Source organism: Phoca vitulina, unplaced genomic scaffold (assembly GCF_004348235.1).
Source record: "Phoca vitulina isolate PV1807 unplaced genomic scaffold, GSC_HSeal_1.0 scaffold69, whole genome shotgun sequence".
NCBI lineage: Eukaryota > Metazoa > Chordata > Mammalia > Carnivora > Phocidae > Phoca > Phoca vitulina.
This window is the reverse complement of record NW_022589772.1, coordinates 555,659-579,414: the sequence shown is the minus strand read 5'-3', so window position 1 is coordinate 579,414 and position 23,756 is coordinate 555,659. Positions and strand designations below refer to the sequence as shown.

At 35.6% G+C, this 23,756-nt stretch overlaps 1 protein-coding gene across 8 annotated transcripts in view; it reads right to left on the bottom strand.

Annotated features, from left to right (window-relative positions):
* Positions 1–23,756, bottom strand: part of LRCH2 (leucine rich repeats and calponin homology domain containing 2) — a 99,650-nt gene that overhangs the window by 44,592 nt on the left and 31,302 nt on the right. For all 8 annotated transcript variants that reach the window (XM_032392835.1, XM_032392833.1, XM_032392836.1 and 5 more), the window contains exons 3-11: positions 20,359–20,485; positions 15,681–15,786; positions 15,461–15,597; positions 11,671–11,804; positions 6,321–6,408; positions 5,901–6,012; positions 5,616–5,713; positions 5,460–5,518; positions 3,447–3,554 (exon numbers count right to left, since the gene is read on the bottom strand). In XM_032392835.1, the coding sequence (XP_032248726.1) occupies positions 3,447–3,554; positions 5,460–5,518; positions 5,616–5,713; positions 5,901–6,012; positions 6,321–6,408; positions 11,671–11,804; positions 15,461–15,597; positions 15,681–15,786; positions 20,359–20,485 (969 nt within the window). The remainder of the gene's footprint in view (positions 1–3,446; positions 3,555–5,459; positions 5,519–5,615; positions 5,714–5,900; positions 6,013–6,320; positions 6,409–11,670; positions 11,805–15,460; positions 15,598–15,680; positions 15,787–20,358; positions 20,486–23,756) is intronic.

Below are 23,756 nucleotides of genomic sequence, written 5' to 3'. Positions count from 1 at the left end.
TAGGTCATGATCCCAGGGTCCTGGGATCGAGCCCCACATCAGGCTCCCTGCTCAGCGGGAAGCCTGCTTCTCCCTCTCCCACTCCCCCTGCTTGTGTTCCCTCTCTCGCTGTGTCTCTCTCTGTCAAATAAATAAATAAAATCTTTAAAAAAAAAAAAAAAAAGATAATTTTTTAAGATGATAGTTTTTTTTAATTTCCCAAATTATAGTGAAGATTAAAAACTTACAGAATAGCTATTTTAATATAAGGAGCTTCATCAATTCAGAAGGACTTCAATACACTCAAATACAAGTAGAAATAATCCAGTACTTTAACAAGGGGGGTAAAGATTAGCTTCTAAAAACTCAACAATAAACTGTCAAAACAAAGTAGCTTAATCTATGCATCTCAGACAAAGAGGGAACAGTCTTCTAAAAACTGGCCTTCAGACTTTGAACACTTGTGAGTTATCTACTTGATAATTTATTTCATCTCCTTCCCCACCCTTTTTCACTATTAATTCTGTGCAATACCCTCTTGTTATTTTCCTAGGGTAGTTTCATCCACCAAGTACCAGTATAAACTTATTTAAAGAATAAAAGACACCTTTAAGAATAGTATGAACTAAACAATTGGCAAAGCTGCTTTAAGAAAATCATCACCAAACTCAATCTAAGCAGTTTTTTAATTGCCTTTAATTCGGGAGTACATGCATGGCTTCTTTCAGCTGAAACTAACACTGTATTTACCTTCAACTATTTGCTACCTAAAAACAGTTAAGTAGCATACAGTCAGAGTAGGAGTTCTAGGTGGTACTTTCTGATATGTGAGGGTAATCTTACTCCACATAAATCATTTTAAATCAAGACAAACAACAAGCAAAAACATTAAAATGACTGTGTTAAAACCTAAAATGAAATGTTATAACTCCTGATTGACTTACAATTTTATCTTATTTTATTTTGTTTTAAGATTTTATCGATTTATTACTTAGAGAGAAAAAACGCACATAAGCAGGGGTAGGGGCAAAGGGGGAGAGAGAAAGAATTTCAAGCAGACTCCATGCTGAGCACGGAGCCTAACTCAGGGCTCGATCTCACGACCCTGAGATCATGACCTGAGCTGAAATCGAGTCGGGCGCTTAACCGACTGAGCCACACAGGCATCCCTGACTTGCAATTTTAAATAGCATTTCAGATTCTTCATTAATAAAGTTGGAACCTAAAACACAATACAGTGTGAAAGAGAAAATCTATAACCAGAGAAGGTACAATTAACATCAAATCCTCTAAGGGATGGATATATCTTTATAGAAGATTACTTTTGATTTTTTTGGACTCACTCAAATCAAGTACTGTAATAGCAAACAAAAATTTTAATTATCTATGTCTAAGAGATGTGGGCAACAGCAACATATTTTAGAAGAAGGGAAGCGATTATTTAGTGAAGAAAATGCTAGATTCAGCATACCAAAATTCTGAGATCAGTTTAAGTTCAGTCATTAACAGAACAGAACTGGCCAAGGATCTAATTTAAATTGTCTATACATTACAGATTTTAAAAGTAAAATGTACTCCTTACATTATGACCAGATATCATAAATATTTTAAGGCCTTCCAAAATGGGACATAATTATTACATTAATGTCACTGCATATTAATATTTATCTTAAAGGATCTATATTCATATGTGCTAACATCTGAAAAGCTGATGAAGAGAAACATCAGAGAGAAATTACTTTTGCACACATCTAAAAAAATAACAAGTTATTTAGAATGAACATAACTAAATTAATGGTTCCTATTACCTTTAAATTTGTTAATCTCATCTTCAAGCAAGCAGTTAACTAATACAGTATTACTGAGTACCTACCATGTACAAGGCACAGTGCTAGGCGCTATTTTGTACAGATTACAAAACTATCACAAAAATAAAACCTATGAAACATCATTTGATGTTGTTTCTAAGCTAAAAAGAATAATTCAAGTTATAGGAATAGATGAAAAATAGTAGAAAACTGAAAAATATAGAAATGATATCTATGACATTGTTAAAATCTAAAATTATACACTCAAATACTATTCTTAACCTAATCAGAGAAATAAATATTGCTGTGGGTTCTTTTAAAATCAGTATTCTCTGCTCATAATGATAAATACAATTATTTCACCTGTTGGGTAGAAGAGACAGAAACTCAACTATTTAAGCTAAACAGAGCAGGTGGTGGCTTGCTTCATCAAGCCTCTTAAACCATGGGGGCGACCAATATACTTTGATTATACTGGAGGGAGAAAAACATACATAACCTCACAAGTAGCCAATATAAAAAAAGGTCCATTAGAAATGAATCATAGGAAAAGATTAGAAAATAAATTTCACAGAAAAGGGTGACAGAAAGTTATGGTAGAAGAAAAATGTGAACTGGGAATGAGGATACATTAGATAAAGAAGGGATAAAGAGGAGTGATATTTTCTAGTATGGTTTTTAATTTTATAAGTGTAGAATTTATAGCTGCACAAAAAAGGGTATTTAGTAATTATTTTAAAAAATAGTGGCCCTTAAAACCAGACATTTGCAATTTGATAAGTTTCAACAGTAATTATTTTTCAAAGCATATCTAAAAGCAAATGCCAATGTACTTAAATTTTAAACGTTCCAAAACATGGTCATGTGACCCACAAACATTTATTTTTTGGTTAAGAGAAGTACTTATTAGTTACCCATGTTAAATGCACCAAAATTTTTCTTTTAATTTTCTCCAAACAAAAAAAACTCAAATCTTCTTTATTATTTCAAAACAATAAATGTAGTACTCTCAGTACATAAAGATGGCATAATAGCTGACCCTCAGCAGCACAGAGAACTTCTCCTGTATTAAAAATGGACTTGCACTGATTTTATATTCATTCATACGTCTTCCTTATTGCCAATGGCATGTATCTGGGGAAAGCTTAGCCAGAGGGAGAAATCGTCATTGACCAAGGAACAAACCAAAGTGAACCTGTGACCAATCATCATGTTGATTTAATCAACCATTATAAAATTCCATTCAATTCTAAGGAGTTTACACATATCCCAAGTAATCTGGAATCTGATAAAAAGTGCACTACATACACATGACATGTACTTTGGGAGAAATGCTTATAATGTATCTAATGCTATTGTGAGCTAAAATGAGTATCAACAAATAAATCAGTTATTATTATATAGCACACAGGAATAAAAAAGAGACACCTACACAATAATTAAATAAAATGACCATGTGAATATAAAGTATTTGTCAATTGTGTACATAACTTTACACTTCTCTCCTAATTATTTCCTATTGTCTTTTAGTAGTTAGTCCCTTGACATAGATCTTAAGATGGTCCTATTGTTTACTGGAAACTTCATTTGATAATCTTTGAATAATCACTTAATGATTATAAAGTCTGCCTATTTAAATCTCATTACTGAAAAAAATACCTGTTCTTCTGCTCTTGCTGCAGTAACTGAGCGGCTATTTTCCTCAAATCAGTTACTTCCTTCAAATCATCATCCTCTTCCTCTGCAAGTAACTGTTCCTTCCCAAGTCTGAAAGATGACACAAACATGGTTATCCAAAATGTAAGGCAGGCGATATTTTAATGCCAGCTTCCAGAAATAGAAACCATTTTTTCATTTCTAATATCATGTAAAAAGCTAATAATCCTAATGTCCTTGTATTTAAAACATTAAAATAAGAAATAAGGAATATTTAAGGAATATAAAAATATACCTTCTATTCAATAGGAAATGTACGATACTGGTGATATTAATATAATTAACGGCTAACAAAGTAAACTGTATTACCATTTTGTAATTGCTGAAATGTGTAATTTAACAATGCATACTCCCCAGTCTTGAATGTAATAAGAACTGCAAAGCTCTAATATGCCTGTATTTATAAATATCAAATGTTATAAAAATTTTACTAAACCACTAAACTTTTATCAGTTTATTCATCATGATGTTAAAAATCTCCATGTAAAATGTTTGAGTAGAAGAAATGCGAAATAGGTCCAAGTAAGATTGGCAAATTTGCAGGAAAATGCTCATTAAAATACATAATTTTTAATCAAAGAGAACAAAGGAATTTTTAAATAAGTTGTTCTCCAAACTCTAGTAATTTTATCCCAAAGGTACTTCATTTAAAACACAGTATCAAATCCTAAGACTTTGTATCTTGACCATATCTTGTATGCCACTGTGACACTCAATCCAACTGTCTTCATGAGATAAGGTGAGAAAGTAAGAGAAAAATGAAATATAAAGAGTAGAAGACAAAGCAATGTACCACCTTATGCGGTACCAGAGATGACTAACTCATGACTGATTAAAAAGTTACCAGTGAGGTCATGTGGAGGAAGCACAATGTAAAGAAAAGAGAAAAGCTTAGGGATCAGAAAGAGCTAGGTTCACACCCTAGGTTCTAGTGGACACTAAGTGGTTCTAGGCAAGAAAATTTAGTCTCCAAGCTTCCCCTTGCTCATCTGTAAAAACAGGGACAGTATCAACCCTGTAGCATTTATTAAAGATTAAATAAGAAACATGAGGGGCACCTGGCTGGCTCAGTTGGAAGAGCATATGACTCTTGATTGTGGAGTCATGAGTTCGAGCCCCATGTTAGGTGTAGAAATTACTTAAATAAATAAAACTTAAAAAAAAATAATCTTTGGGGCACCTCGCTGGCTCAGTTGGAAAAGCATGCTACTCTTGATCCCGGGGTCATGAGTTCCAGCCCCATGTTGGGTGTAGAGAGTGCTTAAAAAAAAAAAAATTAAAAACTGTAAAAAAAATAAATAAATAAATGAATAAATAAGAAACATGGGAAAACACATAGCACAGATCCTGGTACATGGTAGGTATTCAACAAATGTTCCCTCCTTCCTTTCTGCAGCTACAAAGCAATTTTAAGGAGTGACTGAATATGGCAAGTCATATTCCATCATTTCATAAGATAAATGAGCAGAAAAGATCCAAAGTGGAAGGATTTTAATAAAATACAGAGGTAAATACCCTTAAAATTACTATAACCAGTCTGATGAAATGGAAAGTGTATTAGACCAAGAGTTGGAAGACCTGAGTTCCAGACACTTGAAACTCCAGGTCTGTTTCCTTATTAGCCAAATGATGCAAAAAATCATCTATTTTAAAGAGTTGCTAAAGAGCTCAAATGAAGCAATGTATGTGAAAGTACAGTCCTCCTCGGTAATAATAATAGGAGAATTATACTTCTGGGAGGCAGGGGAAATGTATATACTACACTCAGCTTAATTGCTTACTACAATTTTCAGTTTGAGGAATGCAGAAAAATGAAGTACTTACAAATTAACTATCTGAACACCACAGGTAAATGAACCAAAAATTATATTCTTTCAAAGTACTTTCAAGTAGGAATACCTAACAAATATTTCATGTATAAGTAACATTTCAATTTGAGAATTCCTGTGTGCTTACCTTTTTTCATCTCCCAATTCTTCATTTTTCTGAGATTTCTCAGGACCTTTTTCTTTCCCCTTATATAAAAGAAAGTTATAATTTTAAATCTATGTGGTGTATTTTTGTGAGATCAAAGAAAATATGTTATTAGTGTTTGTTCCAAGTTTTCTTTACCTTAAGGAAAGAGACATATGATCCAATATGTGCATCTCCTTGTTCAGGAACTGCTACATCTTCTGTGTTAGGGTCAATAAAATCATATACCTCTTGGTCTAATTAAAGATTAATATTTGTTAGAAAATATAAATAGTAAACAGTAGGCTTTCATACTGTATTATTTAGAATAATAGTCGATTTTCTCAATAAAAGAAATGGCCGAAGATACTATAATTTTTCAAAATGCATTTTTAATAAGGGCAATATACATGAAATAAAAATAGCAGGTGCCATATGGATTACCTTTCTGAGAATCAGGTTTACTTCCTATTGAGTGACTGTCATTTCTTGATGTCTGCTCTCTATTTGATTCTGAGACTTGAGAGTGAAGGCTGATTGTGTCATCATCTGATGGCTGAAAGGAATAAGCACAAAGTACAAATGAGGCATTTTAAACATAGAATAGGATTAAGTTGCTTTAATTTCACATAGGATGTGTAGAATATCTGCTTTACATTTCCAGTTCTCAAACCAAAAATTAGTATGTTAAGGTTTACTGCTCTGCTTCTAAAAATGTGCATGTCCTTTTTTCATTTGAAGTCATAAAATGTAATAATGATAATATTTTTAAGTAAAATAAATCAAGTGTGTGCAAGTGTCTACCTATTTCAAAACTCTAACAAAATTTTAAAATAAAATAGATCAGCAATAGAAAAGACTCACTTCCGTTGTAGATAATCGTTTCTCTCCATTATCACTTCCAATTCCAGAGTCAGGGCCATGATTTTTATTCGGATAAAAGTCTTCCATACTATGGAAATAGAAATTCTAAGGGCAATTAGGGTTTTCTTCTTAAATAAATACAGACATGACCTAAAATTTCCCTAGATAATAGAGAATATATTCTCTTGATGTCTAAAATCCTTAAGAACATGAAGGGAAAATATCAGAAATCTTCCTATAAAATATTTTATTCATATCCCTCATGTAATATTTTCCCTGCATGTGCTCTGTTGTAAAGTGTCAATTGTTGGGGCACCTGGGTGGCTCAGTCAGTTAAGTGTCCAACTCTTGGTTTTAGCTCAGGTCATGATCTCATGGTTGTGGGATCCAGCCCCACATCGGGTTCCATGCTCAGTGAGGAGTCTGCTTGAGATTCCTTCCCCCTCTCTCTCCCTCCCCCTCTGCTCCTTCCCCCACCCAGCTCGTGTGTGTGCACGCACACACCCTCTCTCTCTAAAAAATAAATAAAATCTTTAAAGTGTCAATTGTTAACAATAACCTATTACTTCTCCTGAGAGATACAGAAAAGCAGAGAGTCCTGCTAGAAAATAAACTTAATGAAAGACATTTTTATTTTTCTGGTTTAACAAATTTCACCATAGAACGTTGAAATATTTTTTAACTATAATTCATAATTTCTTCATTAGCTCTAAAAATATGCTTTAGCTTTATAAATAATGCCCATCCAAAAATTAAGAGAAAATGCAAAAAAAAAAAAAAAAAAAAACCAGCAAAGAACTGAGCAAGTCATTGTTTTGGTATGAGGACTGAACTGTCCTTACAAATTTCTGAATTACACAACAGTATGCCACCCAGGCTGTAAAGTATTTTTCACTTTACTTTGCAAATTTACATACATGCAAATTTGCATATATTCTATAAAGACCATTTTTTATGTGCCAGGAATTAGGCTAAGTGCTTTAAAGATGATACCTCATACATGCCTTGTTTAAATTCTAGCAGGTTGGCGTTTTCTCATTTTGCAGGTGAGGAAACAGAGGCCAGGACGGATTGAACAAGTTACCCAATGACCCGCAACTTACAAATGGCAGTTTAAATTTGATCCCAAGAATCTAACACTATAAAGTCCCTGATCTTAATCACTATGCTATATTTCTTCCCCAAATACTGATCTGTACAGTTTTCAGGAGTGTACCAATAAACTCAGGTAAGCAATTACCAAGTAAGTGCCAGGCACTATGCTGAATGCTTGAAATGAAATGAGATGAATTAAAAAATGTTTGGCCTCTAAGGGCTCTCAGCCCAGAGAGGAAGTATGTTTATATATTTTGAAGACTATGACTAAGGTAAATATAAAGTACTATGAGAAAAGAGAAATCAATTCTTGGTAAGTTTAGGAAAGGCCTCACCCAAGAAAGTGGCATTTGAGCTTAGTCTTGAAGGATAAAGAGAGGCAATACTTGCTAGCATTTATTGAGTGTCTACACTGTATTAGCTACTGTGCCAGGTACACATCATATTTTATTTATAATCCTTATATTCTGCCATTTATGCATTATTTCTTTTTACAAATGAGGATAATGAAGCTTATAAAAGTTAACTTCCCAGGGGAAAAAATGTAACTTTTTTTTTAAAGATTATTTATTTATTTACTTGACAGAGATTGAGAGAGCACAAGCAAGGAGAGCGGGAGAGGGAGAAGCAGGCTCCCTGCTAAGCAGGGAGCTCGATGCGGGGCTCGATCCCAGGACTCTGGGATCATGACCTGAGCCAAAGGCAGATGCCCAACCAACTGAGCCACCCAGGTGCCCCCCAAAAATGTAACATTTACTGAATATCATTTCTTGAACTAGTTGCCAAGCACACATTTAATTTTCACAAGAAGCTTATGAAGTGGGTATTGTTAACATCTTAAGTAAAGAAACAGGCTCAGAGAGATTAAATAACTTACACAGGCTACACAGGAATTAAGAGGTTAAACCATGATTAGAAGCAAAATCCATCTGACGCCACTGCACAATAATATATCATGTAGGGCGCCTGGGTGGCTCAGTTGGTTAAGCGACTGCCTTCGGCTCAGGTCATGATCCTGGAGTCCCGGGATCGAGTCCCACCCACATCAGGCTCCCTGCTCAGTGGGGAGTCTGCTTCTCCCTCTGACCCTCCTCCCTCTCATGCTCTCTGTCTCTCATTCTCTCTCTCGCAAATAAAATCTTAAAAAATAATAATAATAATATATCCATGTACTATACTAAAATATATGTGTATTTGTAATAGTTGACAATGATAATAATAAAGTTTGTTGAGGAATTGTTTGGGTAAGGCATTGTATTAAGTACTCTATATACATAACTTAATCCTGACAGCATCCATATGATTATTTTCCCTTTTAAATAAAAGAAAACATGGAGCACTGGGTGTTATATGAAAACAATGAGGGGCGCCTGGGTGGCTCAATTGTTAACCGTCTGCCTTCGGCTCAGGTCGTGATCCCAGCGTCCTGGGATCGAGCCCCACATCAGGCTCCCTGCTCTGCAGGACCCCTGCTTCTCCCTCTCCCACTCCCCCTGCTTGTGTTCCTGCTCTCGCTGTGTCTCTTTCTGTCAAATAAATAAATAAAATCTTTAAAAAAAAAAAAAAAGAAGACTGGTTCCTTTAAAAAAAAAGAAAACAGTGAATCATGGAACACTACCTCAAAAAAAACTAATGATGTAATGTATGTTGACTAACATAACATAATAAAATTTAAAAATAAATAAATAAATGAAAGAACTAAGGACTAGAGACGTTATGACACACGGACATAAAGTTATCAAGAGCTGGAGAAGGGCTTCATGGGCACATATATCTGACTCCAAAAGTTGATATACTTAACTACTATAATGCTTACCTATGTAGAATAAGAGTTTACAAAACAGTCAAGGCATGGAAGGCTATTCTAGGTAGTAAGAACCATAAAGCCAAAGGCATGAGTGTAAAAGTGGAAAGTGCATACGTGAATTAGTTCTAAGTAGTTCAATACAGGCTGTGAGTAGGAAATTAGCACACCCCAGAGTCACTTCATTAAGTAAACTCTATTAACCTGCACTATCCTATATAGTAGACACTATCCTATATATGGTTATTGAGCACTTGAAATGTGGCTAGTCTAAATTGAAATGTGCTATAAATGAAAAATACACCCCAGATTTAAATGATGTAACAGAAAAAGAACATGAAATACCTTACTAACATTTTTACATGAAATACATGTTGAAATGATATTTTGGATATACTGGGTTAAATACCATATTTTTTTTTTTAAAGATTTTATTTATTTGTCAGAGAGCGAGCACAAGCATGGGGAGCGGCAGGCAGAGAGGAGGGAGAAGCAGGCTCCTAACTGAGCAGGGAGCCCGATGCGGGACCCCAGGACCCTGGGATCATGACCTGAGCCGAAGGCAGACGCTTAACGCACTGAGCCACCCAGGTGTCCCTAAATAACATATTATTAAAATTAATTTCACCTGTTTCATTTTTACTTTTTTTAATGGATTACAAGAAAATGCAAAATTACATACGTAGCTTATATTACATTTCTATTGGACATCGTTGCTAGAGACCATCTCCAAAATATATCTCAATCCTGTCCACTCCTTTTCATCTCTAACTGCAATCACCCTATTCAAGACCCCTTGATCTCTTGGAAGTACTTCAACAACCTAACTAGTCCCTGTGCTTCTGCTTTTGTTTACTTCCAATCTATTCTCCTTATTATAAGAGCCAAAACAGCTCTTTTTTAAAACATAAATCAGATCATGCTATTCCCCTGCTTGTAACTGTCCACTGACTTCCCATTGTACTATAAGTAAAATTCAAACTCCTTACCACAGCCTCCAAAGCACCCACATGACTCAAGCCCTGACTACCTCCTCAAAATCAACTTGTACATCTGTACCCTCAGCCACTCTGCTCCAATCAGGCTGGCCTTTCTGTTTCTTTAACACACCAACTTTCTTCCTATCTTAAGGCCTTAGCACATGTCATTCTTTCTGCCTGAAATGCTCTTCCCCTTAGTCTTTACACAGCTAGCTTTTCTCCTTTCAGGTCTTGACTTAAAACCTCACCTTCCCAAAGCGACATTCCCTGAACATACTCCTGAAATATGCTCCTTTCCTTCACAGCACTTGCCACAATTTTGAAATTGTATGTGTGTATGTATATTTTATTTCTTTGCTTTGTTTGCTGACTGACTCCTCCACTACACTGTGGACTCCATGAGGACCAACACCAAGGTGTACATCATTCAATGAAACATACCCTGAACCTGCCAGCAGGCATTTGACTGATACTTGTTTTTTTTTTTTTCAACTGATATTTGTAAAATAAATAAATGACTAGTATAATAATGCCATTACTCAAGTAAATTCATTTTTAAATAAATATAAAGCAAACTAATAAAGTTTAGAGTTTGAATAAAGTCTAGTTTTTGTAGAATTGTTTGGTCTATTATCATTCATAATAAACAAATTAATCTTTAGGAATTAAATATAATGTTTAGATATTTAATTCTACTTAGGCAACAGAAAAATTCAAGAAAATGTCCTATTTGGAAATTCAAGAACAGTACTTAAAATACTGCCATTCCAATTAGTCTAAATTTTGGCACAAATAAAATGACAAACCTTTAAACATTTTAGGCAAGAGTGTAGTCTCCCTTTCTGTAGTCTTACCCCATTCCAAATTATTTTCCATACTAATGGATGGAATTATGTTTCCATAAAATCTTTCAGACCAACCTACATCCCGAAAGGATGAATTAAAAACAGATAATCAAATCTACCATTTCAAAATCTCAGAAGATTTTCATATCATACAGAGTATCAATATCATACAGAATATCAATGATAAATCATCTTTGGTCTAGACATAAATAAAGAATATGAAGAAAAGAAGAAAGGTACCCCAAAACGTCTTGCTCTTCCACTAACCTCAGTTCAAAGTCAAATTCTGCTAGTTATTACAACACTGATTAGTACAATAGAGTGATTATAGTAGTAAATTAACAGCTGTCGAGTGCTGAGAAATTAGTGTTTCTGCACTATAATGTCAAACATTTACATTTTACTACGAAAATATTAGTACAATTAATATTTTGAGAAAATCCCAAATTTATTCTAGTATCAAAGAGGTTCATTCTATGATAGTGAGATTTCACTTCAGTCAATTATTGATTTTAACACTGGGCCAATCAACCTAAATATATTCAGTACACTCAAGATTAATAAATATCTTTTACATACAGAGAAGACACCAATCATGAGATAAGACTGTAAGAATATTACATTACCTGTCTGTGAGAGGCTGGGAGGGCATTCTTTTACTCAGTGATGGAAGATCCAGAGAATCTGGTTTCTTATCCATTCTACAACATGCTTGGATATTTAAGTATTTAAATATGTGTACTTTACCCTTTAAACATATCTGTCAAATAATTGAGAAAGTAGATTTAATTATATAGGTCCAAATATAAGTTTCACCTACCAATTTATTTACATATTTTAATAACCTTAAAATTATGCTGAGACATCACAATCATAATAGGTACTTTACATATTTGAATTTGTACTGCTGACACTTTATGAAAACATTTGACAATGATACCAACTAAAATTCTTTAGCTGTTTCTATTCTTACTAGAAAAAAATAAGTTAATTTTTCTGTATGTCACTAAAGTATTCTTGTTAAAAGTACAATAACAAACCACTAAATAATATAAAATCTATAATTCATAAAAGTTGCTTTTATTAGAAAAAAGTGAAAAGAAATATATTCATTGCAGTGATGAGAACAAGAAAAAAAATAACCCATGTCATTCTTTAAAGTAATCTTATCAGGGACACCTGGGTGACTCAGTCAGTGGAGCATCTGCCTTCAGCTTGGATTGTGACCCTGGGGTCCTGGGTCCCAGGGGCCCTGAATCGGGCTCCGTGCTCAGTGGGGAGTCTGCTTCTCCCTCTCCCTCCGCCCCTCCCCCTGCCCCTGCTCTCTTTCAAGTAAATCAATAAAATCTTTAAAAAAGAAAGGTAATCTTGGGGCGCCTGGGTGGCTCAGTCGTTAAGCGTCTGCCTTCGGCTCGGGTCATGATCCCAGGGTCCTGGAATCGAGCCCCGCATCGGGCTCCCTGCTCCGCGGGAAGCCTGCTTCTCCCTCTCCCACTCCCCCTGCTTGTGTTCCCTCTCTCGCTGTGTCTCTGTCAAATAAATAAATAAAATCTTTAAAAAATAATAATAATAATTAATTAATTAATTTTTTTAAAAAGGTAATCTTATCAGAAACACTAAATTGTTTGGTCTAAGCACTGGAAGAGAGCTCATCAAAAGAATGTAAATATAGGAAAAATTAATTTGTTGAAAGGCGCATTAGTAGGCCAGTTAGAATAAAATAGTTTTTTAAATGGCCAATTCAACTAAGATAATATCCTGAAAAGTTATTTTCCCTGGTGATGGAGAAAAGGAATAATAAGGGGTAAAATACTATGTGAAAGAAAGTATTCTATATAAAAAAGACAATGAGCAGTAAGAAAACAGTAAGTCAGCTTTACAAATGTTAACTGCAGTCACCATGAGTATTATCATATAAATATTTCTCAAAAACTATAATCATAGGGCACCTGGCTGGCTCAGTAGGAAGAGCATGCAACTCTTGATCTCGGGGTCATGCATTCAAGCCCTACGATGGGTGTAGAACTTACTTTAAAAAAAAGTTAAGAAAACTATAATCAAAAATGTTTTGTTTTATGGGCTCACATAACCTACAAATATATGCAAAAATAATCAACAAAGAAAACAGTAAGAAAAGTACATTTAAAGGTAATCATCATTCCTGGTATAAAGGAGAATGTTTCTTAGATAATTGTAATAGATATCAAATCTGACCTGACCACTGAAAAATTTCATTTAAAAGGAAAAACTTCTGAGCTATTAGAATATAAATATACCACCAATTAAAACATATCCCATTATCTGTATAAACCAAAAAATAATTATCTTTCATTACCGATTAAATACTGGTGAATTCTTTTCTTTTGTAAATTTTTTTAAAGATTTTATTTATTTGAGAGAGAGAGAGAGAGCTCACAGGTGCACAAGCAGGGGGAGGGGCAGAGGGAGAAGACAAGCAGACTCCTCACTGAGCAGGGAGCCCTATGCAGGGCTCAATCCCAGGACCCTGAGATCATGACCTGAGCTGAAGTCACATGCTTAGCCGACTGAGCCACTCAGGTGCCCCCTTTCATAAATTTTTTACTGTAGTAATTCATGTATACAGTTTTAAAATCAAAGAGAATTATAAAACTGATAAAAAATTAATCCCCCATTCTACCCCTTTCAATCTCTAAGACCTAGTCCCCACATATCAACTTTTAGTTGGTTTTTTGCTACTTACCTTTGTATTTATCAGTAACATGGTTCTACTGTTTTATTTTTTTAGTTATAGATCTTCTTAATTGAGGTCTTACTAAGGAAACTGAGGACTTAGATTTCTTACATTACCACTGCCACCACTAATCACTTATCATCAACAACACCATACCATCGTCCCATCTTCAATCCCCATCAACTTACTTCCTCCTTCAGAAGCATGCATAGTGGTTAGAGCGTGGGCTCGAGTCAGACTGCCTTGGTTTGAAACCAGCTGTACCACATGCTAGCTATGTGGCACTGAATAAGTCCCTTAGCTTCTATGCCTCTGTTTCCTCATATATAAAATGAGGTATGATTACAGTACCTATTTTATAGGGTTACTCTAAGAATTAAATAAATTAATGCATGTAAAGCATTTCAATAGCGCCTGGAACACAGGAAGCACTAGATGTATTTTTGCTATTATTATAACTATGTCACAATTTCTCATTAAATCAAAATCCAGTATTTACAGTATTATGACCAAGAAAATATTCTGCTGAGGCAAGGAGCAATAGTCATTTGGCTGCCGAGCCAAGGGAGAGAATCTGAGAGAATCTACCTACCTATTCTACTACTGAATAAACCCCAGGCTTCTACTAAGGCAAGTGAGGGCCAGTTACGTCGCTGCAGAGCTAAGGGCAAGAATCTGAGGGTGTAAGTCTTAGACCTGTCGTGTCCAATATGATAGCCACTAGTCACATGAAGCTATTTAATTTTAAATTAATCAAAATAAGATTACATCTAAATTTTGGTTCCTTAGTCACACCAGCCATATTTCAAGTACTCAACAGCCACATGTGGCAAGCAGCAATGGTATCAGACAGCACAAATTATAGAACGTTCCTATAATTCAGGAAGTTCTGCTAGACAGCACTGCCTTCGACATTCTGCAGACCTTCATATTTTCAGTCTTTCTTCCTTCTATTCAGTTATATGTTTCCTCCAACACGCAAGCCATTCCCAGGTTTAACACAGTAAATCAACCTTCTTGTTGCCTTCTCCCAAGCTTCAGCTTTCCCCATCCTGCTAAGGCAGCTACTACCAGCACCCCAGCCAGCCTTTATTTGAATTAGAAAAAGCAACTCCTTTGGAATGAGTGGAATGTACCTTTGTAGAAAGAAAAAGGCAACCCTTCTTCTGGATGTATGCGAACCCTGAGCGAGGGAACATAGCTTGGAAGTAGAGAAGGGGCTGGCATTTCACTGCCATGTGCCTCCTAGGCCAGTGTAAGTAAAGACCCTAGTTTCTGCTATTTCATCTGTCTTCCATTTTCCAAAATTCTGTTGCCATTTCTCCCCTGCTGCCCTTTTCTCTCTCACTCTTTGGGCTTATAGGTTTATATCTTAGTATATTCCTTTACTATCATTTCAGTAGACAACACGTGGATTTAATCCTCCAACTCAAAGGCTGAATTAATACTTTTCCACTCATATCTTGTTCTTTCTGTTAGGATTCCATCTATCAGTGCTAAGAATGTGGTTCAATCAATCGTACAACAAATGTCAAGTACATACATACCTGAGTAGGACAGAGGCAGAGAGACTCCACAGTCTATGTTTTTAAAAGAACACTGACAGAATTTGACTCCTAATTCTGATGCTTTTTGATTTACCAATTTGATGTATAATTATGAATAAAAAGAGAAGAAACACGTATCATATTTTTATTACAAACCTGTGCTGGTGGTACTTGCAATGGATTGTTATCCAAAATCATTACTTGTAAATGATGCAGCTTCCTGTAACAAACTGGGATTTCGGTCACTTTATTACAAGAGAAATCCAGCTTGACTAAGGGAAGATCTCCTAATTCTGTTCAGAAATGAAAGATAATTAAATTAAATTTGACACAGTTACTCTCTTATTCATTTCAGTAGAAATAATGAGCATCTTACCATCTGGCAACACATGAAGATTATTTCTTCTTATATTTAGCTCTCTAAGTGAATGTAATTTTCCCATTTGTTGGGGAAGGACCTGAATCTCATTGCAGCTAATATCCTAAGGAAAATAAGAAAATAAAATTATAACAAACTAACTGAGAAATACCTATTTCCATTTTAAAATTAAAGCACATGGCTAATAGCTAGCAAAAGTTACCTCAAATGTTGTTTCTCTAAAAATGGATTATCTGGCAGATTTCTATTTATATTACATCATGAAGTCAATCTAGCACAGTTAACATATTTTTCTGTGCAACACTGTGAAGTTATAACTTAGTACTACATAATTCAGCCTTTTGAAAATCTCAACTAAAGATCACTCTCGCCAACCAAAACTAAAATTATAAGGATAATGCAGGTGCTCTTCATTCAGAGGTAAAATAAAAAATGACTATCAGTCACTGTGATAATCTATCAATTACAGTAGTTTTGAGTTACTCAGTTAGGCAGAAGCTGAGAGAGTCAAGAATTTACAGACGTGAGCTGGAGAACCAAAGACTATGGTCAGAATCAATTTAAACCTCTTTCTCAAAGGGATACAAAAATGAGGGGTTACAAGCTCAAAATTCTACGGCCCACATCATAACCCAAAGACTCTCCAAGGAGATCTGAATCGGAAGTGTCTCAAGGTTAAATTAAAATGCAAGTCCTGATTTAAAGGTAAAGGATACCACTTTTCCTTAATAAGAGACAGCTTAACTGTGCTCTCTTTTTCCTCCTCTTGAAGAAAAATCTGCAACAAGATCTCACACAGCAGTCATTCCAGACATACTGCAAATGAAATTCACATGCTACTGCAACTGCCCCCAATTTCCAACTTTCACTGGAAATGATATTAGCTTGGAGGGAGACGAGTGGCATATATATTCAGTTCTATCAAAAATTTTAAAAAGGCAAAAATAAAAATAAAAATAAAAAATAAAAAAGGCAGGAGGGTAAATTCAGAAGACTATTAAAGCCATGTAGGGAAAAATCCAATAGAGCCAAGGTGATTAGAAAAATGTATCCTACATACTTCTTTCAAACTATATCTAAGGCATCTTCATTCAATGACAAACATTTATCAAATACCAACTATTTGGGCGCCTGGGTGGCTCAGTCGTTAAGCGTCTGCCTTCAGCTCAGGTCATGATCCCAGGGTCCTGGGATCGAGTCCCACATCGGGCTCCCTGCTCGGCAGGAAGCCTGCTTCTCCCTCTCCCGCTCCCCCTGCTTGTGTTCCTGCTCTCGCTATCTCTCTCTCTGTCAAATAAATAAATAAAATCTTAAAAAAAAAACAAAACAACTATTTGCTAGGCCCAGTTCTAGGTGCTAGGGACACACCACAAAATAAAGCCAACAAAAATTCGTGCCCTCGTTGCTCTTTATGGAGCTTATTACATTCTAGCAAGGAGAGTAGATTATATAATATTACAGATGATAAATGCTGTGAAAAAAAAAAACAGCAGGGTAAAGGAAAATGGCAGTGCTAATACTAACGGGGAGGGATATTAGCAATTTAGATTGTCTCATTGAGAAGCTGGTATTTGAGCAGTACTGTCAGAGCTGAGAGTATGAGCCATGCCAATATATAAGAAAGGAATATAAGAAACAATAAATGTAAAAGGACTCTTAGGCAAAACATGCCTGACAGGTACTAAAGAACAGCAAGAAATCCAGTGTAACTAGAAGGAAGTGGGCAAGGTTGGGGGAGGGGGGGAGACTAAAGTGGTAGGAGGGATACAACTTAGGCTTTTATTCAAGAGATATCTGAGCAGGAACCAGAAACTTTTAAACAGAGGTATGACATGATCTGACTTATGTTTTGACAGGATCACCTTAGCTGCTATGTTGAGAATAGGCTATTATCAGAAGCGAAAGATAATAAAATTTTGGAAAAATAGCCTTTAAGTTCATACTATTGCTTCCTACAAAAGTATCTAATACTAGAGACTTCCATATAAAAATCCATAGAAATTTGATAGCTGCCCAGAAGAAATAAACCCAAGCACAAAAAACTGACCCACTCACCAATGGGTACTCTACAAAATACTTGGCTGGGTATTGGAGACCTGAGAATATTTCCTAGGCTTCTAATGACAGAATTTCACTGTAGTTGGCTACCACATTCTTGTGGAATAGTGTCATGGGAAATACTCCAATTACAGGTAATACCTACAAATTCATTACGTGATTTACAACTGTCAGTTAATCATCCTAATGCTATCTCTCCACTGTTATGGATTTCAAGAATTTAAATAAAAGCACAATAATTTTATAGTGCCTAGTGAAATATGGTATTTAATAGTTTTAAAATATTCTATTTAGCTAAAAATACTAGAATAAATCTAAAAATCCTAAATATTTTTAAAATTTTATTTATCCCAAAACTATCTCATGTAATATAATTTAGAACATAGGGTCAAAAACTGAATGAAACGAAAGAAAAAGAAATTATACCACAGAATAAAGTACAATATTTATAAAATCTTTAAAAATATTAACAGTATCTAAGTCAAAGAAAATACTGGTCCTCTTTTACCATGAATTTGTTAAATCACCTCTAGAATCTTCTGCTCATTCGTGAATATAATGTTAAAAGGGACCTTAATAAAAGGAAACATTTTCAGGGCAGAAATAGCTAAAAATAAAAAGTAATGAAGAATAGAAATATAGAAAATATAGAAAGTAATAAAAGTAACAACAATGTTTAAGCTACAGAAAAACAGATCTTAGAGTTTGGTAAAATGGAGAGCAGACATATGACAGATTACAAATACCTGAAGGGAAGAAAAGTTGTCATTATCTATACTTTTTCACATGGTAGTCTCAGGACCAATGGATAAAAGTGATAGGGGCATGTATTTTAGTTCAAAATAATAAAGATAACAAAGTTTTGCAAAAGAGAATAAGGGATGCCTCAGTCACACAAAAAAAGATTTATCCAGGGCGCCTGGGTGGCTCAGTTGGTTAAGCGACTGCTTTCGGCTCAGGTCATGATCCTGGAGTCCCAGGATCAAGTGCCGCATTGGACTCCCTGCTCAGCAGGGAGTCTGCTTCTCCCTCTGATCTTCCCCCCCTCATGCTCTCTCTCTCTGTCTCATTCTCTCTCTCAAATAAATAAATAAAATCTTTAAAAAAAAAAGGATTTATCCACCACTGAAAATATACAACTAGATGTGTCAGGGATTCCTTCATTAGCAAGTGGCTAAATTCAATGATTGTAAAACATTGTAACAAGACTAAGTTCAAGACAGTCTCCTTGTGTTATAATTGCACATGCATCAATGAATAAAAGAAATAAAAGAATGATATTCCCGAAATTTCTGTTCATTACATTCTATTTGCACATTAATTTGCCACTGTATAATCATGGATAAGCTCCCCAAGAAAACTTTTGGCCCTCCACACATAATAAAGTCATACTTAAGAATACTTTAAAAATGTCTCTGTATTGGGAAAGGATTACTCAAGATAAAACAAAAAAATAAAAATAAACAGCCAGGTATATTGTATTGAGGTGGAAGTGTTGGGAAGAAAGAAATGTCCTCTGCCTTTCAAAGTCCTTCCAGCTGGACTAAGAATCAAATTAACATGAGACAAATTAACAGGAGAAAATCAAATTTAGTTTCATAAGTATGGAGAATCCATACAAACATGAAATTCCAAAGACAATCAGGCAACAAGAGGCTTATGTGACATCCTGAGCTAAGGAGATGGGTAGGAGTCTGGGAAAACAAAGGGGAGGAAGACCATTATAAGCAGGAAGGTGAGAGGAGATGTTTGGAAAATAAAGGAGTGCTCAATTATTTGAATAAGTTAGGTAAAGTTAAATAGGTAAAGAGGAATCTCTTTTAATAGGGCCTTTCCTGGTGTAGGCTCTCCTTTCCAATGTAAATTTAGGCAGTTGAGGGGGAGGTGAAGAGCTTTTCCTAAATCTGTTGGTTTGATTGCTTTCAACTCAAAATAATCATGCCAAAGTAGCCCATCTTGGTGTGACCTGCCCTTGTCCCCCTACAGAAGTAACAGAAAGATGAGAAAATAGGTCAATGCTTTGAGGATATGTTTCTCTCAAAGTTCAGTATCGTTTAATACCTAAAATGTTCTGTTCAAGGTAATTAAATTAATGCTATATTTCTACAATTAATTGTATATAATGGCCTCTCTCCATTTATCTTGGTCCCAAAAGTGTTATAAAATCACATGAGAATATAGGAGAGGAAGAGTTATTTTGTTCATTCTATTGTTTGCAGGCATTGTACTCTCTTCCTTTATCCCCCCTTCTCTGAGGCTTTCATAGTAGTCCTGTAAAACCTTTAAAAAATCTTTTCCTGGTCTAAGACCTTTACTGTCCCCAAAATGAATAAAAAAATGTTTATTGGTTTGAAAATCATTTCTTAAGACTTATAAGCAAACCTTCTGACCTCACTAGGACTAAGGAACAACCAGGCTTTTATTGTGGCTGTGAGCTAAAATCAGACATAAGCAATTGTATATCAAAATTTTACTAAGGTGAACATAAGCATATACCAAGTTACTCTTTAAAAAAAAAATTACACTGAAATTTCATAAAGAGCAATCTTCCAAAATATAAAGGTATGTGTTATGTATATTATATATTATACACGATCAATGCAACTATTTTACTCACCAATTCCATTAAGTCTTTTAACTTCCCAATTTCTTCTGGAATGGATACAAGTTTATTATTACTGATGACCAAAACTTTAAGGGGAAGATCAAATAGGTATTTTGGCAATGTTGATAAAAGATTTCGACTGAAAAGAATAAGAAAGTCTCATTATGAGATATGTCTGAAATCCCTCACATTATGTTGAGATGAACAAATCACCTCAAAAGTAAATAAAAAGCTTTCACCAAATAATGACTATCATTTAATGAGTGCTTACTCTGTATCGCACTAAAATCCTTAAATGCACTATCTCATTTAATACTCCCATTAACCCCGTAAGACAGGCACTACTATTATCTCCATTATACAAATAAGAGAACAAAGGTTAAAACTGGCTAAGGGACTTGCCCAGTCACAAAAGATTGCAAAGCCTGTGTTGTTACCTATGATATTGTCTTACATAGCATCAGTTCTCAAAACCCAGAATCATTCTTCTGAGCTAGAAAATTCCAGAACCTTGTTCTCTGATATCATTTCATTGCATTCAATACCTCCATGACTCTAACAAAGGAAGGGTTCCAAAGATAAGTTTGAATGCACTAAGTTCAAATCTATGAAAGAATTAATAGAACTACATCTTCAAAGACCTGTAGCAACCCTAACCCTTTCCCTTTTCTTATGGGTTTATGGTAGAACAGCCCACTAACACCTTTACCTCAGTTCCAAGTTGATAAAACATTCCTATCTCTGTGGATACACTTAAATATAATAACAACCAACATTTATTGCTTACTATGTGTCAGGCCATGTTCAGAGTACCTCACATGAATTAACTTCACTAATACAACAACCTACTTTAGGAAAATAGAGCATATCATGATGCCCATTTTACAGAGGAAGAATCAGTCAAAAAGAGATTAAGCAAACTGCTCAAAGTCACACAGCTGGTAAGTAAGAGAGCCAGGATTCAAATCCGGACAATATGGCTCTGGGGTCCTTACCCTCAACCTACTGTGCGTCAAATTTATATACCAATATAGATTGACCCAAATGATCCCTGCTGTAGACTCAATGTTTGTGTCCCCCACAAATTTATAATGCTGAAACCTAATCCTCAATGTGATATTTGGAAGTGGGGCCTTTGGGAGGTGATTAGGTCATAAGGGTGGAGCCCTCATGAACAGGTTTAGTGCCCTTGTAAAAAATACCTCAGAGAGCTCCCTTACTCCGTCTACCATGTGAGGACAGCTAGAAAATGGCTGCCTATGAACCAGGAAGCAGGTCCTTAACCAGACACCGAATCTGCCGGTGATTTGATCTTGGACATCTCAGCTTCCAGAAATGTGAAAAATAAGTTTCTGTTGTTTATAAGGCACCCAATACATGGTATTCTGTCATAGCAGCCCAAATAGACTAAGACAATCCCCCCACCAAAAAATATAAAGTATACCATTACATTTACATACTATCAAGTATTCATAAAAATAAGTTATTTTTCCTGTTTTTCAAAGGGGCATTTATTTTTTTTGAAAGATTTTATTTGACAGAGAGAGCACAAGCAAGGGGAGCGGCAGGCAGAGGAAGAGGGAGAAGCAGGCTTCTTGCTGAGCAGGGAGCCCAATGCGGGGCTCGATCCCAGGACCCTGGGATCATGACCTGAGCAGAAGGCAGATGCTTAACCAACTGAGCCACCCAGGCACCCCTCAAAGTGGCATTTATAGACCTGTACCCAGCATTTTGTGCAACACGCACAGCAACAAAAACCTAGTGTTACCCCAAGGAAGAACATCAAGACCTTTCAACTCCCCATGTTATGCCTGCAGAGGACATCCAGAAACACTAGACTGGCTTTAATCACAAGGCACAGACTTTACCAAAAAAAAAAAAAAAAAAAAAAAAAATGCCCCTAGACCAGTAATCCTGGCCCGGGTACTGGAATGTCAAAGATGCCAGGGGCTTGCTACAACCTTGACACTTTCAGGATCAAACAGGATCCTTGGGTCAGTGGCCAGTGTGGAGCACACAAGGATCTTCTTGCAGAGTTCTACTGAAAAAGGGAGTATTACACAGAAAAAGAGAGCTGAAAAACCATCTTACAAGTTTCTCAAGATATTTTCACCAAAATAAAAAATAAAGTGGGAAAAATAATGGCACATACAAATTCATTCTAATCTCCTTCAGACCAAAAAGTTTAAAAATTGGCCTATTTTGGGGGGGCACGTGGCTGGCTCAGTCAGTAGAGCGTGGGACTTTTGATCTGGGGATCATGAGTTCAAGCCCCAGGTTGGGCCTAAAGCTTACTTTAAAAAAAAATTGGCCTATTTTCTTACTTTAAGAAACAGGTTCACTGAGTTAGCACAGTCAGCTTTCTCCAGAATGGAATTTCTTTATACACAGCTAAGAAGTCATTAATTTTCACCTTTTTGCCATGTTTCAGAGACAAAGGAAGTCAAAACAAGGACTAATGTTATTTCAATAAAGTTTGCTCAAAAACGTTTGTGACTAGGGATGCCTGGGTGGCTCAGTCGGTTAAGCGTCTGCCTTCGGCTCAGGTCATGATCCCAGGGTCCTGGGATGGAGCTCCGCATCGGGCTCCCTGCTCAGCTGGTAGCCTGCTTCTCCCTCTCCCACTCCCCCTGCTTGTGTTCCCTCTCTCGCTGTGTCTCTCTCTGTCAATTAAATAAATAAAATCTTTAAAAAAAAAAATGTTTGTGACTATAAACAAAAATCAGAAGGCAACTTTTAAAGATCAAAACAGGAGCGCCTGGGTGGCTCAGTCAGTTAAGCTCTGCCTTCAGCTCAGGTCATGATCCCTGGGTCCTGGGATCAAGTCTGGCATTGGGCTCCCTGCTCAGTGGGGAGTCTGCTTCTCCCTCTGCCACCCACCCTCGCTCTCACATGCTCACTCTCTTGTAAAAAAAAAAAAAAAAATCTTTTTAAAAATACACAAATAAAGATCAAAAATGGAAAGAATCAGAGAAAGTTTTAGTAGAACTATTTTAAGATTACCATACATTTCTATTAATATAGAAATATAATTCAATTTTTGACAAATCACTTTTTTTCTGTAAGAGAACAGAGAAACAAAAGTAAAGACAAAACTTAAAAATGCCTGATTTGCCTCAAAACCTCTCCCAAGTCAGGCCAAGGAGATATTAGAGAATTAGAGAAAAGAGCAACCCAAATGACTAACATCTATGAAAGGAATTTCCTCTCACACATTTTAAGGTATAAACATTCAGTTAAAATAGTATGTACTGCCAGGTGACACCACTGGGGGAGACCAATAGGATTAATGTATCACAGTGAGAAAGGAGCATTATTATTTATATATGTTAATTATATTTACCACCTCCCTGTATGGGGATTTAGACATGTAACTTTGTTAAGAAGGGGGAAGAAATTATCCCTTACAA